General features: G+C 42.0%; 1 protein-coding gene across 2 annotated transcripts in view; it reads left to right on the plus strand.

Annotated features, from left to right (window-relative positions):
- The window catches only part of HOMER1 (homer scaffold protein 1), a 151,493-nt gene that overhangs the window by 97,505 nt on the left and 38,519 nt on the right, over nucleotides 1-15,469 (plus strand). For both annotated transcript variants that reach the window (XM_073344146.2, XM_073344147.2), the window contains exon 6: nucleotides 15,186-15,342. In XM_073344146.2, coding sequence (XP_073200247.1) covers nucleotides 15,186-15,342 — 157 coding nt within the window. The remainder of the gene's footprint in view (nucleotides 1-15,185; nucleotides 15,343-15,469) is intronic.

Raw genomic sequence — 15,469 nt, forward strand, 5'->3', positions numbered from 1 at the left:
GTTGAAAGCCTGTATTGAGTTATGTTGGCTTTGTGAGGGTTGAACACTGTGAGTCAGGTCATTGCTAATCCTGTTTGTTTCACATCCCTTAACATTTACTTGTTAGTGTCTTTTAACAGCTCAGTAGAAAGAATAGGTTTGGGCTATCTACTTAAGCTACTGACTTTAAATTGCATAGTTATCAGGGGAGATATAACTAGGCTTAATTAAATTTACCATGATCTCATGTAGCTTTTGCTTCCTTAATGGAATAAAGTTATGTTATTGTCAGCATGTGAAATGACAGTAGATCTTGTGCACTAATTATGCATTTAATGTGTCAAATGCTAAATGCAAATGAAAATAGTAAGTCTGAATATCAAAAGCCCTTGCAAGAGAAGCCTGAAATAGTCCCACAAATACCCACCCTGATCTGCTTGCCCAAAAGACTTTGTGTTTTATCTCTGCCATTGAATGGGGAGGAGATTGTGCAACTCAGCTGTTCCCTGAGCTTAACAGTAAATATCATATACTGCACCAAACATGGGAAAAAACATAACCACAGTAACCGATTCTTTCATGCCTTCTCTTCCATTCCACTTGATTCAAGAAGCATGTCTGAGGGTGAGTCTAAAGTGCTCAGATTACCTTAGTGGCCCCAGGAGCTTGCCTGCTTTTGATTCTCAATATCCCGTTGGCCAGGGAACCTACTCTGAATCATCAAGTTGCCCTAGATACTCTCCTTCAGAGAGAATGTGTTTTCACCCTATTTCAGTGTCCTTTCATGTATTGTCTAGCATCCTGAGTCACAAGTTTTTGATACTCCCCATTTATTGTCCAGTGTACAAAAGTTTGTTACTGTCTAGAAAACTTCCACGTGAAGACATACTTCCTGAAATGAGACCAATCTTCTATATTTTGTCAAAAAGAAAAGAACCTCCGATAAGGTCATGCCCAATGACTTTAGTCCATTTAGCTGCCATTGCTGCTTTTCTTTAAACGGTACAATAGATAAATCTCTCTGTCCTTAACCTGTGTGTAATCAAGACATTCTTAAAACACTTCCTTTATCTTTTTTCCTCTGATCAAATCTGAAATTTGGGGCCTGATTCACAAATGTATTTCTCCATTTCACACTGGCATAGCTCCATTGACTTAATATAAATACTCCTTAGTCCAGAGGGAAGAACAAATCTTTCAGAGTTAAGGTTCCCTTCTCCTCTGCCCCCTCCCCCAATCCACCAGGAACTATCTTCCTGTGCTAAAGATTCCTTTGAATGCTCTAATTAAGAATAAGGATCCTTTTGAAAGTTAATTAGTCTTTGACTGGCCTTGTTTAAAGTGTTAAACCTGAAGCAAGTTCTCTGTTTATCTCTTGGTCATATCTTTAAAGAGGGCATATTTTGTTAAATTTTTCAATTAGTCAATAACTTCAGTCAATATCCAATATGATCTCCTTTGTGTACAGTGTCTACTTAATCACAACAATAGACAGGAAGGAAGTAACCAGTAGCCAGCAAGATGAGTATATAACCAAAGCTTATCTCATGGTTTAAAAAAGAAAAAAAATGTAATGAAACCGTCATTCTTATATTCTTTCTCCCATCGTACTTGTCCGTTGCTTTATATTATTTGGTTTAGATTATAAACTTATTGGGCAGGGAAATACGTAATTACTCTGTAAATTGACACAAACAAGTGTGGTTCTATAAAAATGATATTAAAATCATAGTGGCCATTTTGAAGCAAAACTTAAAGCAAAACTTTGATATTATCTTGGTATATACCAGGGGTCACAAAACTTACTGACCCTCTGAGCCGCATATAATTGTCTTCAAAAGTTCAAGAGCTGGGGTGCACCGCTCGGGGCTTCAGCCCCATGGGAGGCACCTGCCCGGGCGCAGGGCTTCAGCCATACTCCTGCTGAAGCCCTGGCAGGCACGCCCTGCGGGCTGAAGCTCCAAGACCCCCTGCCCACTGAGTGGAAGCTAGTGGTGATATGGGGGTTGTCACATGCCCCCCCAGATTTTGCAAGGGTTTACTGGCCCCACTCGGTCACATGATTCCACCAGGCTCCCTCCCGGACCTGTGGATCCTCCCCTTAGGCCTGGGGAGGCTCTGCCCGCCCACTTCCTGGATACCAACAGGACTACTCTGCTGTACACAAGTGGCCTGGGTCTATCATAAAGTATAATCAAGCAGGCCAAAAAGGAATTTGAGGAGCAACTAACAAAAAGACACACAGAGCTAACACCTGGGAGCTGCAGGGAGAGGCCGCTGAGAGTAAGAGGGAGGATGTGCCTGGGAAGGCATGACTCAAGCTGTTTTGGGGGTAGGGCTCCACAAGCTGCACTTAAATTGTAAAAGAGCCACATGCTAACAAGCCAGTCTGGCCACCCCTGCTATATACATAGTTCAGCAAACCAAATGATTCATCTCTACGGACTTGAAATATAGAAAATATCTGTTACTTAGGCCATCTTTTGTATTCTAATATGTTGAAGGCATCTATTGGAATATCACTTTAAATGCAGCAATTTTTATTTATTTATTTATTTATTTTGCCAAAAACAACTAAATATGGTGATTTGAGCATTCAGGATTAATATTCCTTAAGTGACCTAGTTTGCAGAAAAAAATAATCATGCATTTATAGCCTCTGGCGCTGTATTCGGGTCACAGATGGACAGATAGCAAAGCTATTGCTTAGTGATTTGCTTAAATTATAATACTAATACCCGACAAGAATGAGGACAGGCTCAATGTTAATTGTTCATGTTGCCTAAAAAGAAGATCAGTGGAATCTACTTTGATATTAAGCAAGAGAATCAAGGTTATTTCCAAACAGTGAAAATAAGCAGTTGTTTTTACATGCTTTGTACTGACTGTCAAATTATGAGAAAGACAAAGTGGGTGAGGTAATATATTTTATTGGACCAACTTCTGTTTGTAAGAGAGGAAAGCTTTTGAGCTTACACAGGGTATGTCTAAATTAAAAACCCACGGCTGGCTGGTGCCAGCTGACTCAGGCTTGTACTAAGAGGCTGTTTAATTGCAATGTAGATGTTTGAGTTCAGGCAGAAGCCTGAGCTTTGGGACCCCCTTCCCCCTCATGGAACATTGTGGGACAATTTCTGAAAGTCAGCAACAGTCAATGTAAGCAATGCAGTGTCTATAGTGACCCTGTGTCAACCTAACTACACCTATTTAAGTGCTACACCTCTCGCAGAGGTAGAGTTATTAAGTTGGTGTAGTGGGCGAGTTACATTGCTGGGAGCAAAATTTTAGTGTTGACACTCAGAGTTAGGTCAATGTAAGACAGCTTATGTCTACCTAACTCTGTAGTGTAGAGCAGGCATAGGTCAATGGAAGAATTCTTCCGTTGACCCAGTTCTATCTACACCGGGCCCGCCGACAGCAATTCTGGACCCTAGGGCAGAACAGTTAATGGGCGCTCTTCCAGCATGGCCAGGGCTTCCACATGCCCGCCCAGCTGCCTTCGTCGTCACCAGTACCACCCCACGCGTGCCTAGGAGCCTTGCAGACTGCCTGAGTGATTTAAAAGGGCTGGGGGTCCCTAGGCCCTTTAAAATCACCCAGGCTCCTGGGCAGTTGTCCCCTATATTTACAGTTGTTATATATATATATAAAACATATAATATATAACTATATATTACAGTTGTCCCCGGGGCAGTTGTCCCCACCCTCGGCGGGCCTGGTCTACACTGAGGGTTAGGTCGGTATAGCTACTTCCCTCCGGGAGTGGATTTTTCACACCCTTGAGAGAGATAGCTATAACAATGTAAATTCCCAGTATAAACCATCCCTGAGTACATTTCCCAGGCCTGGTCTACACTAGGAACTTACATCCGTATAGCTACATGTCTTAGGGGTGTGAAAAATCCACACCCTGAGACATGTAGTTACGCTGACCTAACTCCTGGTGTAGACAACACTAGGTCGACAGAAGAATTTTTCCATCGATCTAGCTAATGCCTCTCAGGGAGGTGGATTACTTACACCAACGGGAGAATTGCTCCCATCGGCGTAAGTAGTGTCTGCACTGAAGCACTACAGCGACGCAGCTGTAGTGTTTCAAGTGTGGACAAGTCCTTAGAGTGTCACAACTAAATACAAGGTGGAACAGACTGTTTAGCATAAGTAGTTAACACATTTCAAGGGACCACTGAAGGTGAAATGGCCTCTCCAGTCATGGGGGGAAATGAGGGAAAAAAATGGCTGTGGTGGGGATTTGGTGGGCTATATATTGTTGTAATAAGCCATAAATCCAGTGTGTCTACTCAGTGTCTGATTTTTAGTCTCTAGCAAAGTTGTGAAACAAGATTTCGAGTTTACACAGAGCTCTTCTTCAGGTCTGAGAAATGTACTCAGAGTGTCATAGCTCAATACAAGGTGTAACAGACTGTTTAGCATAAGTAGTCAGCATATTTCAAGGGACCGTTGAAGGTGAAGTGAACAGTAATACTGCTCCAGTCATAGGGGGGAAAGAAGGGGAAAAAAGGCCAGGATGGGAAGGGATTTAGTGGGTTATAGGTTGTTGTAATAAGACATAAATCAAGTGTCTCTAGTCAGTCCATGATTCTTAGACCATGTCTACACTGGCGAGCTTACAGCGGCATAGCTGTACTGATGCAGCTGTGCCACTGCAAGATCCCCCGTGTAGCTGCTCTATACCGATGGGGGAGCGCTCTCCTGTCAACATCATAAAACCACCTCACCGTTGGAGAAGCTGCCATAAGAATGGCCACACTCGATCAGATGAAAGGTCCATCTAGCCCAGTGTCATGTTTTCCAACAGTGGCCAATGCCGGGTGCCGACATAGCGTTGTGCACTCTACCGCTTAAGACGGTGAAATTTATGTTGCTGGGGGGGGGGGGCGCGGCGGTGTTTTTTCACATGACATAAGTTGTGACATAAGTGACATAAGTTTTGCCAACATAAGTGCTAGTGTAAACATAGCCTTAGTGTCTAGCAAAGTTATGAATTTAAGCTTTCAGGCTCATCTTTTGATGGTGTTATGCTGGTTTCCTCTGAGGATGAGGACTGAGAGGTCAGACATAAAGTGATTGCGTTGTGAAAAGTACTTAAATTAGTGAACTTTGCTAGACACTAAAATTAGGGTTGCCAATTTTGGTTGGACATGTTCCTGGAGGTTTCATCACATGCCATAATCTTTACTTAAAGATTCATCTTTAATTCCTGGAGACTCCAGGACAATCCTGGAAGGTTAACAACCCAACTAAAATCCTCTCACCAACAGGAGTTGGTCCCATGAAATATATTACCCCATCTACCTTGTCTCTCTAATATCCTGGGACCACCATAGCTACAACACCACTGCAATCAAATTATTATAAATCATAGAAGTTAGAGATTGAAGAAAATCCATTACTCAGAATCCCTCCCCTTGAGAAATGCAAGATTCTCAGATAGCAGATGTGTCTGATATTAAACTGACTACACTACATCTACACCAGAAAGCCAGGAAAGTGTCATATAGATTTCTAATGGACACTCAAATCCTTTCTCTTCCGGATGTTTATGATCATGAAGGCAAATGATAGCATAAACATGGTTTTATATTCAGTACATAAGCATTCCTCTGTATATTGTACACATCTACAGTATATATATAATTGTATATATAGTTGTAATTGATCCTAGTAGCACTCATTTATTATTGCATAATTCTATGGTCTGTTTTCCTCTTTATCCACAGGCCTGGAGACCATATTGCTATAGCACTAGGGTTGTCACCTGTCCGGGTTTTAGCTGGACAGTCTGTTTTTTGGTTTCTGTGTCCGGGTTCCATTTAGGGTTGCAGGTGCCCAGTTTTCAACTGGAAAGCCCAGTTAACATGGGGTGGGGGAAGGCGCCAGGTCATTAACCTTGCCAGCCCCTACTCAGCTGGAGCTGCCTCCTACCTGCAGGCAGGCTCTTTGTCAGGCTGCAGCAGCTCCCAACCCAGCCCCAAAGCAGAGGGAGCCTAGCTGAGGGGAGGGATGGGGGAGGGAAGTGAGGACCATCCAGCAAGCAATGTGGAGAGGGGAGGAGATGAGTGAGCGATGGAGGTGGGACTTTAGGGGAAGAGGGGGAGGAGGAGGATAGGGCCTCAAGAGAAGAGGCAGAGCAGGACTGGGGTCAGGGGGAAGAGGCAGAGAGGGGGTGGGACCTTGGGGGAGAGGTGGGGTGGGGGCGGGGTTTTAGGGGTCCGGTTACCAGCAATTAGAAAGGTGGCAACCCTAAGTAGCACTACTATAGTTACGGTTGAAAAGTCTCTTCCATTATAATCTTCTAATTTCAGACTTCCACTGTTTTCTGAAATCCATCCGTTAGGCCGAAAATTTTCCTGCTGTATCATCAATTATCAACTGGAGGACTGCCATGCATCTCCTCCATTATCAATATTCCACCCTATTGGCCTGCAACAATCTCTGCATTTCCTATGTAGTTACTTCTAACTGTTGGATCCATGTAGCCCCTGCCTTGGCTTACGCCCTACATCCTTCTAGAGAGTGCACACAGAGCATGCAAAGAATGTATGTTTCCTGTGGGACTAATGACATGGTATTAGTTAACTATGGTGTTGTCTACAAATGTGGACTAATTTAGTTAAACTGGTGTAAATGCCATTGTGGTGTAAATGCCATCTGATTCCGAACAGATTTAAACTAATCCAAAATAAACCTGGTTTACCCAAAATAGGTATCCAAACAGCGTTTTGCTCTAGATTAAATCAATTTAAAATAATACCTTTAGTTAAACTGGTGCAATATCAGGGCTGATCTTCAGGCTACATAAATTGTCATTGCTTCATTTACTTTAAACCGGAAGCTTGACTTCAGTGGAGCTGTGGCATGTGAGGTTCTGACCCTTTGTGTTTAGTCAACCACTTTATTTCATGGGAAATCTGGAATTTTCGTTTTCTCCGGGTATGTCCTCAGTTCAGTCAGCACGTAGTTAATGCCAGCTTGCTTTACGTGTAGATATGATCTGCCTGCTTTTGGTAGTTGGGAAACCTCAGTCTGAATGGCTTCCATTGGAGTCTTGTTTGACATTTTACTCTCTTTTGTGGATGTTATTCCTGTATTTTCAGCACTGTTATTGGGGGGCATTTTGGGGCTATAATTGAGTTATTCTGGAGAGTTTTACACAAAATGTCACTGGTTGTTAAGAAAATGAACAAAGTAATTTGATGCTGGTTATTTAAATCAGGTCCTGATTCTATTAGGTATATAACTTCTAATATGTTCAAATCTTGTAATGTCTAAAGGAAAAGAAATTTGAAATAATAACCATATTGTCATAGTTTTGTTAGAGGATGTGAAATTTTATTAGGGGGAGGTACTAATACCAAAACAGTTCTGAAGTTATTCTGCATCATCAAAAATAAAACTAGACAAATTAAGGAAGAATATGGCCTGTTGTTTTTTGTAAAAGATCTAAAGATCTAAAAGATCTACAGAAGGCACAGTAAAATCCTATATAGAAATACCAGTGCGTGTTGTGAACAGTGTATTATGAAAGTCTGCATTAAAATAACAATGTTCAAGTCCACTGTATAAATCTATTGCCTGGGAATATGCTTGGGAAATCATATTGGTGAAGCCCTATTGAAAATTCCCATTCTAAATACAGAAAAAGTTCTCGGGACAATGTCTAAGTTTTAGATCTGAATAGCTAGGGTAGTAATAGAATTGTTGCTGAATCTAATCTTCTAGAAAATGAATGCTTCAGGAATATTTAATGCCAACATCCTAGTGTTCAAGCAGTAATAAAACAGGCCAAGGCTGTTTACTTGGCATGGTGGTGAGGGGGTGATACAAAAGTACAGGTGAAATGCATTCAGTAAAGATCACACTTGCATCATTATTTATAGTAGGTGGAAACCTTCTGAAATCTTAATAATTCATAAATTTACCTAGTATTAAGATGGATATATCAAAGTTAAACAAATATATCTATTTACCTATGCTGCATTAAGTTAAAATATAAAATAATCAATCCAGTCTTCGATTAGCCTGTATATTTATTTGGAAAAAGAGCTTTCATGTGCTATAATACATTAGTATAAAATCTTGTACATATAATTCTTTCATAAGGAGGTAGGGGCCTCAAAGCCTCAAGCGTAAACACACATTTGAGCAATTTTACTCATGTGATTAGTCCTGCTAAATTCAGTGGGACTGCTTGTATGCATTAAGTTACTTAGCTGAATAAGTGTTTGCAGGATCAGGACATAAGGAAGGAAATATGTGTATGATGTATAATTAAGTAATACCTATTAAAATGAATGATCTGGCTTCCTTAAGCATGTTCTTAATAGATTTTGCTGTCACCACTGTTAAGTAAATCTAACAATCACCCACAGAAGCAAAGAATGAGAAGTTCTTTTTCAACAGTTAGTTCTCTTGCCTTCCCTGGAAGAAATGAGTCACAACCTTCCCTTGTAATCTTCATACTTTTGAAAGTAGGATTTTCATTGTTTTAAAATTTAGTCATTTTACTCTAACAGTTGGGGGAGGGTTGATATTTCTAAATTGTAAGCTTCTAATTAGTTGATTAGATCCTGAAATGCCATGCTAGTGGATTTTTTTTCTACATTCTGATTGGAAGGGAGGTGGGTGATTTATTTAAAACAACAACACTATTCACTTTTTGTAGGGGGGAACCCATATGTAATTAGTGAAATGCAGGTTTAAAGCTAAGAAGTATTGCATAGAATGTACTGAATTGCCCACAAGCACCCCTCACCTGCTGGTTTAGAATGGCATAAACATCTTTTAAAAATCTGTCAGCCAGTTCATATGTAAGGTTTGCAGCAGTGTAGGCTGCATAGGATAAGAAAAGGAAACCCGATGGGTGAAATAGTGACACAGAATGAGTTACTGCTTATTATAGGCAATGTTCAAACCACATGTAAACCTGCAGGCAAACCCACTTTTCTTCAGGGTCAGAGAGCACTTGGTTTTAAATGTTGCTGTTGCTCTTGTAAAAACAAAACAGGCAAAATACATAATAATATTCACAGAGCAAGATAAATGATTTTCAGTCCATGCTTTCATATTTATTTAGTTATTTGTATAATTCCAACATTGTGCAAGTCTGTATGTTTATGGTATTGTACATACTGGCCTGTGTACTTTAATACAGTCACCTATGTGTATCTACCTTAGATGTTGTTTTCCTTCCTTTGCATGTATTGTATATTAATGTAGGGCTTGTGGATGATACCATATTGATTGCTCCCGGAGGCTGAAGCTCTCTATTTATCCAAAAAGCAACTACAGAATAGGCAGCGGCAGTTTCCCTATAGTGCTCTGGCAATATATCTCAACCCCAACCTGGATGAACTTACTCTATGTGAAGGCAAGTCTACAGTACAGAATTAAGTTGACCTAAGTTACATCAACTAAGTCACTTTTGCATATCAACGCTATGCTCCCAATGTCAGTGGTGTGCATTCTTACTAGCAGCGCTTGCATTGATGCAGAGAGTAGTGCACCATGGGTAGTTATCCCACAGTGCAACTTGCCACCATCTTGTGCAGGGTGTTTTGGGAAGGGTTTGCAGTGCTTCATGGGGGCAAATGATTCACGTTCGGGTGACTGGGTACATGGTTTCAATATCCCAGGATGCAGTTTTTGCCATCCCATTTTGTCTGCATCCCATAATTTTTGTGCCTCTTTTCAAAAGCCCTGCAAGCCTGTGTGTCCGCCATCTCTGTGAGAAGCATGGATCCTGCACAGCTCTGTACTATTGTGATGAGTGTTGTGAGCATGGCAAACCTGATCTTACAGTATTTGCGGAGCTGCCAGAGGAGCCACAGGGAACATGATAATTTCTTGGAGCGTAGTTTACTGTGGGACATAGAACATAAGAATGGCCATACCGGGTCAGACCAAAGGTCCATCTAGCCCAGTATCCTGTCTTCTGACAGTGGCCAATGCCAGGTGCCCCAGAGGGAATGAACAGAACAGGTAATCATCAAGTGATCCATTCCCTGTCACTCATTCCCCACTCTGGCAAACGGAGACTAGGGACACCATCCCTGCTCACCCTGGCTAATAGCCATTGATGGACCTATCCTCCATGAATGTATCTAATTCTTTTTTGAACCCTGTTATAGTCTTGGCCTTCACAAAATCCTCTGGTAAGGAGTTCCACAAGTTGACTGTGTGTTGTGTGAAGAAATACTTCCTTTTGTTTGTTTTAAACCTGCTGCATAGTTCTTGTGTTATGAGAAACCATTCAAGGTTGTTGTTGGCATTCACGGAGCAGCTGCAGACGGTGGAGTGCCATTCTGGGCCCCAGAAACAAGCACTGACTGGTGAGATCACATCATTATGCAGGTATGGGATGACGAGCAGTGGCTGCAGAACTTTTGGATGCACAAGACTACATTTCTGGATGTGTCTGTGGAGCTTGCCACAGTCCTTCACCACAGTGACACCAGAATGAGAGCTGCACTGACAATGGAGAAGCAAGTGGCGATCGCAGTGTGGAAGCTGGCAACGCTAGATTGCTACCATCAGTCGGGAATCAATTGGGAAATCCACTCAGGGGATTGCTGTGTTGCAAGGGTGCAGGCCCATTAATGACATCCTGCTACAAAGAACTGTGACTCTGGGAAACAAGCAGGACATAATGGATAATTTTGCAGCAATGAGGTTCCCGAACTGTGGTGGGGTGATAGATGGCATGCCTATCCCGATTTTTGGCACAGGCCACCTTGCCACGGAGTACATCAACAGAAAGGACTACTTTTCTATGCTATTGCAAGTGCTGGTGGATCACGGGGATGTTTTACTGACATCAGTGCGGGATGGTGAGGGAAGGTGCATGATGCATGTATCTTTAAGACCACAGGCCTGTTCAGAAAGTGGCATGCAGGGACTTCCTTTTCAGACCAGAAGATTACCATTGGGAGTATTGAAATGCCAATAGTGATCCTGGGATACCCCCCCCAGCCTACCCCTTACTCCCGTGGTTCAGGAAGCTGTATGCTGGCCACCTCAACAGCTGCAAGGAGCACTTCAACTACAGGCTCAGCAGGACAGTTGAATGTTCCTTTGGCCATTTGAAAGGCTGCTGGGACTGTCTACTCATGAGATTAGACCTCACTGAAAAAAGTATCTCAATGGTTATAGGTAACTGCTGTGTGCTTCTTAATATCTGTGAATCAAAAGGGAGAAAGTTTCTGCCAGGGTGGAGGGCAAAGGTGGAGCAGCTGTCTGCTGATTTTGAGCAGCCAAATACCAGGGCTATAAGAAGAGCTTGTTGGGGAGCTATACAGCTCAGGGAAGCTTTGAAAGACCATTTTAATAGTAAGTCCCAGTAATGTGTGTTGCTGTAGTGTGCTGTGCCTGGCATTGTTTTTTCACCCCCCAGTATGACCCTTATAATGAGTGTTGTGTGTGTAGTAATATAACATTGTAAATGCGCCTATTGCTATTATCTGTGAATTATGTCAGCCCCAGCCAGCATATGTTGTGAACTAATACAAATGAATTATGTTTCCATAATAGACACCATGTGGAATGTGGGTGGGGGTAAAGGGAGGTCCCAGAATGCAATTCTCTATGGGCTGCAGGGAGAGGTGAGCACGGGTTCTCTTGAACCTGAAGGTGAACAAGAGTCTCCAGCATGTCTGTTTGCCACTTGAAAATCACTAGAATCTCCTGCTGCATGTCTCTCTCCTTTTCCTGTGCTTTTCTTCTCTCCCCTCTATCCTTGTCCATTCTGTCCATAAGGGTGATCCTCCAAGCCCTGTGCTCGGTGTCCACAGCACCAGAGATTTGCATGATCTCTTAGAACATGTCATCCTGCACCTTCTCCTCCTTATCTGACTGAGCTGCTCCACTGGTGTGGATGGAGAGACCCTCAAGGCCACATTTCCAGCTGCAAAAGATACAATGCACAGAGGTACTATAGTGAATATATTCACAAGATAAATGGAAACATGGTATATTGAACTCACTCCCCTTGATCCACACAAGTTGCAAGCACTATGTTCTCACTTCTCCTTGGGATTCATAGAGCATGGCGGCTGTCCCAGCAGCCATGGTGACTATGGCCTGCGAGGGAGGGAGCGAGTTGGGACAATGAGGGGGACGGGTATGAGTATATGTAGATAGGGCAATTGAACTGAATACTGGCACCATTTTCCACAGGCAGTGGTGATTTTAGGTGATATCTCACTCCTGAGGGTAATGGAGGCTGAAAGGGAACAGCTCCTGCACATGTCTGGCTGTAGACTGGATCCATCTGCAGCTAGCTTGTGTGTTTCAGTGATGCTTGCTTAAGTAATTGCTGAGTGGAATGGGAAAGTGTCCTACCACAGCAGAAAAAATAAGGCAGCCCTCCCTAGAAACCTTCAGCAGAGGATTGCAGTGTACCTTCAGAAAAGTTTCTTCAAGATCTCTAGGAATTCAAGGTGCATCCTGGTGCACATAAACAAACTGTTCTGCAGGACCCCCCTGCCTAATTCTACAGGGGAATAAGAAGCAGATAGTGCATCTACCTCTGTTGGTTATTTCACTACCTTTTCTAGCATGATCAAAAAAGAGTAAATGAACAGATGTGTCCCTGCAATATCAAAGCAAACTGTACACATACCAGAGGTTCCTTCCCCAGCATCAGGCTTGCCCATGCTGGACTGTAGGAACTGGCTTGACTGATCTGGAGTAAAAAATACGTCCTGGATCGCTGCACCACTGGATCCCCCAGTCGCCTGTCCCCCATACTCCTCCTCTTCCTCATCCAACACCTCCTCCTAACTGTTTACTCCAGCTGCCTGTGATTCCTGCTCCACCAAAGATGGCATGCAGCTCTTTGTAAAAGTGGCATGTCTGCAGCTCTGCACCACAGCAACTGTTAGGCTCCATTGCCTTCTGGTACACCTGCCTCAGCTCCTTGGCTTTCATGTGGCACTGCTGCAGATCCCTCTTCTCCCCACAGACCCAGGAGATCCACCACCTCCTGTGTACTCCACGCAGAAGTGTGTCAGCAGTGTGCAGTCAGCATGGTCAGCGGGGCAGTTGCTAGGTGAACTCTCCACGCCAAACAAATAGGAAATGGAATTCCAAAAATTCGCAGGGCTTTAAAGGGGAGGGCTGTCTACCTGGTCACCGGGCTGTGGAGTTCAAAATGGTGACTGAATTTTAGGCATTGTAGGAAACCTCCTGGAGGCCACTAAAGTCAATGTAAGTAATGCAGTGTTTACACTGACACTGCATCGACCTAACTATGTCAACCTAAGTGCTACGCCTCTCACAGACGTGGAGTTAGTAGGTCGGTGTAGTGGGCATGTTACATCAGCGGGAGCGACGTTTTAGTGTAGCCGCTTACGAGTTAGGTCGACATAAACTGCCTTGCATCGATCGAACGCTGTATCATAGACCAGGCCTAAGTCAGTGTAGTGGGTGAGTTACATCGGTGGGAGCAGCATTTTCGTGTAGACACTTACAGAATTAGGTCAACATAAGCTGTTTTACCTCGACTTAACTCTGTAATGTAGACCAGGGCTGAGATAGAGTGATAAAAGCTCTCTGCCTATTCAGTCCTTGGTCTCTCTTGCTGATGCTGCTGACAAAAGTGTAATTGTTATGGTGATAGTGTTTGTGATGTGAAAATTTGTCCATTGGAATGGACTGAGACAATTGATTCTTTCCATTTAAGCCATTAACTGGGCTGTTTTTTTGCTACAGGCATTAACAGTGAAGCACAAAGAGAAATATCTAAAATATTCCTTTCTGTTTGATCATTAATGTCACTATTACATTATTTTATATTGTCATGTTAAAACTAGTTGGTTAGAATAGAAGAGCATATGTGAAAAGCAAAGCTAAAAAATACTGGTATGTCAAATGGTCTTTTTATAATTTGGGTAAAAATCAATCATTTTTATATGGATGCACGGAAGTCAAAAGGCCTCTAGTTTTAGACAGCTGTGGAATTTGAAGTTTTAAAATCCTGTTTAGACCTTTGGACATTTAACCTCCATAAATGTAGATCAGGGAAGCCAATGTGGGATAAACCTTTCGGTCTTGATTCACTTGTGTGGGTGCAGGAAGGGCAGCTGCATCCCAGGAGAGATTTACCCTTAGTGAAGGATAGCCTTAATCTCCATCTAGGGTAATAAGATTAAGAGGGACCTTTATTTTTATCTTGTCCTTATTCCAGGTAGTATCCATCTGCATAATTCCTTCGTGCAGGAAAAAAATAATTCTTTAAAAGTAGCTAACGTCATAGTAATTAATTTTATGGTTGTTTAGATTTGGTAATCAGACTCCACACAAGATTTTTTTATCTTGTAATGAAATCTGAGAAGTAATCACTGAGACGTTTTACTATGTGAACTGAGGCCTCATCTTTTATCCTATTTAACACCTAAAGGAAAGGTTACAGAAACATGCATGATTTTCATACTGTTGAGAACAGTGTTACGTACATGAGAAGTGTACCTAATTTTTTATTATCTACAGATGACGGGAAAGCAGAATTGCAGCATTAGAAATAGGGATGCATATTTATGGAAACATATTAATTCCCCGTAAAGTTATTCTCGAGGAGGTCCAGGATGGACTTCCTAGGAGGAGAAGCTTCCCAATACATTCAGGATGTTTGAATGTATGCCGAAGTGTATTCTTCAGGTTTGATTTACTTCTGTACTAGAGATATTGTAATTAGGCTGACTACACTGTAGCTCCAAACCACTGTACTCATTCTCTGAAATCAATATGTTGAAATATATTTCAAAAATTTAAAGCTAAAAAAAGATCAGTTACATAGAAAGCATATATATATATTTAAATCATTAGGAATTATGTTGAATATGTTTTTTAAATCACATGCAGTTACTTTTAGAAAGCAGTCCTGGGCTTCAGCATCTATTTGTGGTAGGATAAATTGGACTTTGAAGGTTTTTGTAATTATACTTTTCCATGGTGAAATCTATTTTAAGTGTTTTGAGAATTTGAACTATTTGAGCAACTAAACCAGCCTGGGTACCTTTCTCATTTAAGCTTTCAATGGAGTGAGATTTTTTTAATTAGTCCTTGATTTTCTGTATTTTGAATGTTTCCTGAAAGACAGCACTTTGGCAATGAAGAGCCAAAAAGAAAAAAAAAATGAGGCTATGGTGATTTGCATTATTATGATTGTTCTTATTCTATGTTTGTAGTTCGACAATCAGCAAGCACTGGGAGGCTGAACTGGCCACACTTAAGGGTAACAATGCCAAGCTCACAGCAGCTCTGCTGGAATCCACTGCCAATGTAAAACAATGGAAACAACAGCTTGCTGCATATCAGGAGGAAGCAGAACGTCTACATAAGAGGGTGAGTCCAGACAAACAGCTGAGGTCCTTGAAATCCATAAGACTGAGGAGCTAGTGAATATATTTGATTATTTGGAAGTATAGTGATCTCTCAAGGGATTATCTTCTCATATTGCAGTTGCCAAACT

This window comes from Lepidochelys kempii, chromosome 5 (assembly GCF_965140285.1).
Source record: "Lepidochelys kempii isolate rLepKem1 chromosome 5, rLepKem1.hap1, whole genome shotgun sequence".
Lineage (NCBI taxonomy): Eukaryota > Metazoa > Chordata > Testudines > Cheloniidae > Lepidochelys > Lepidochelys kempii.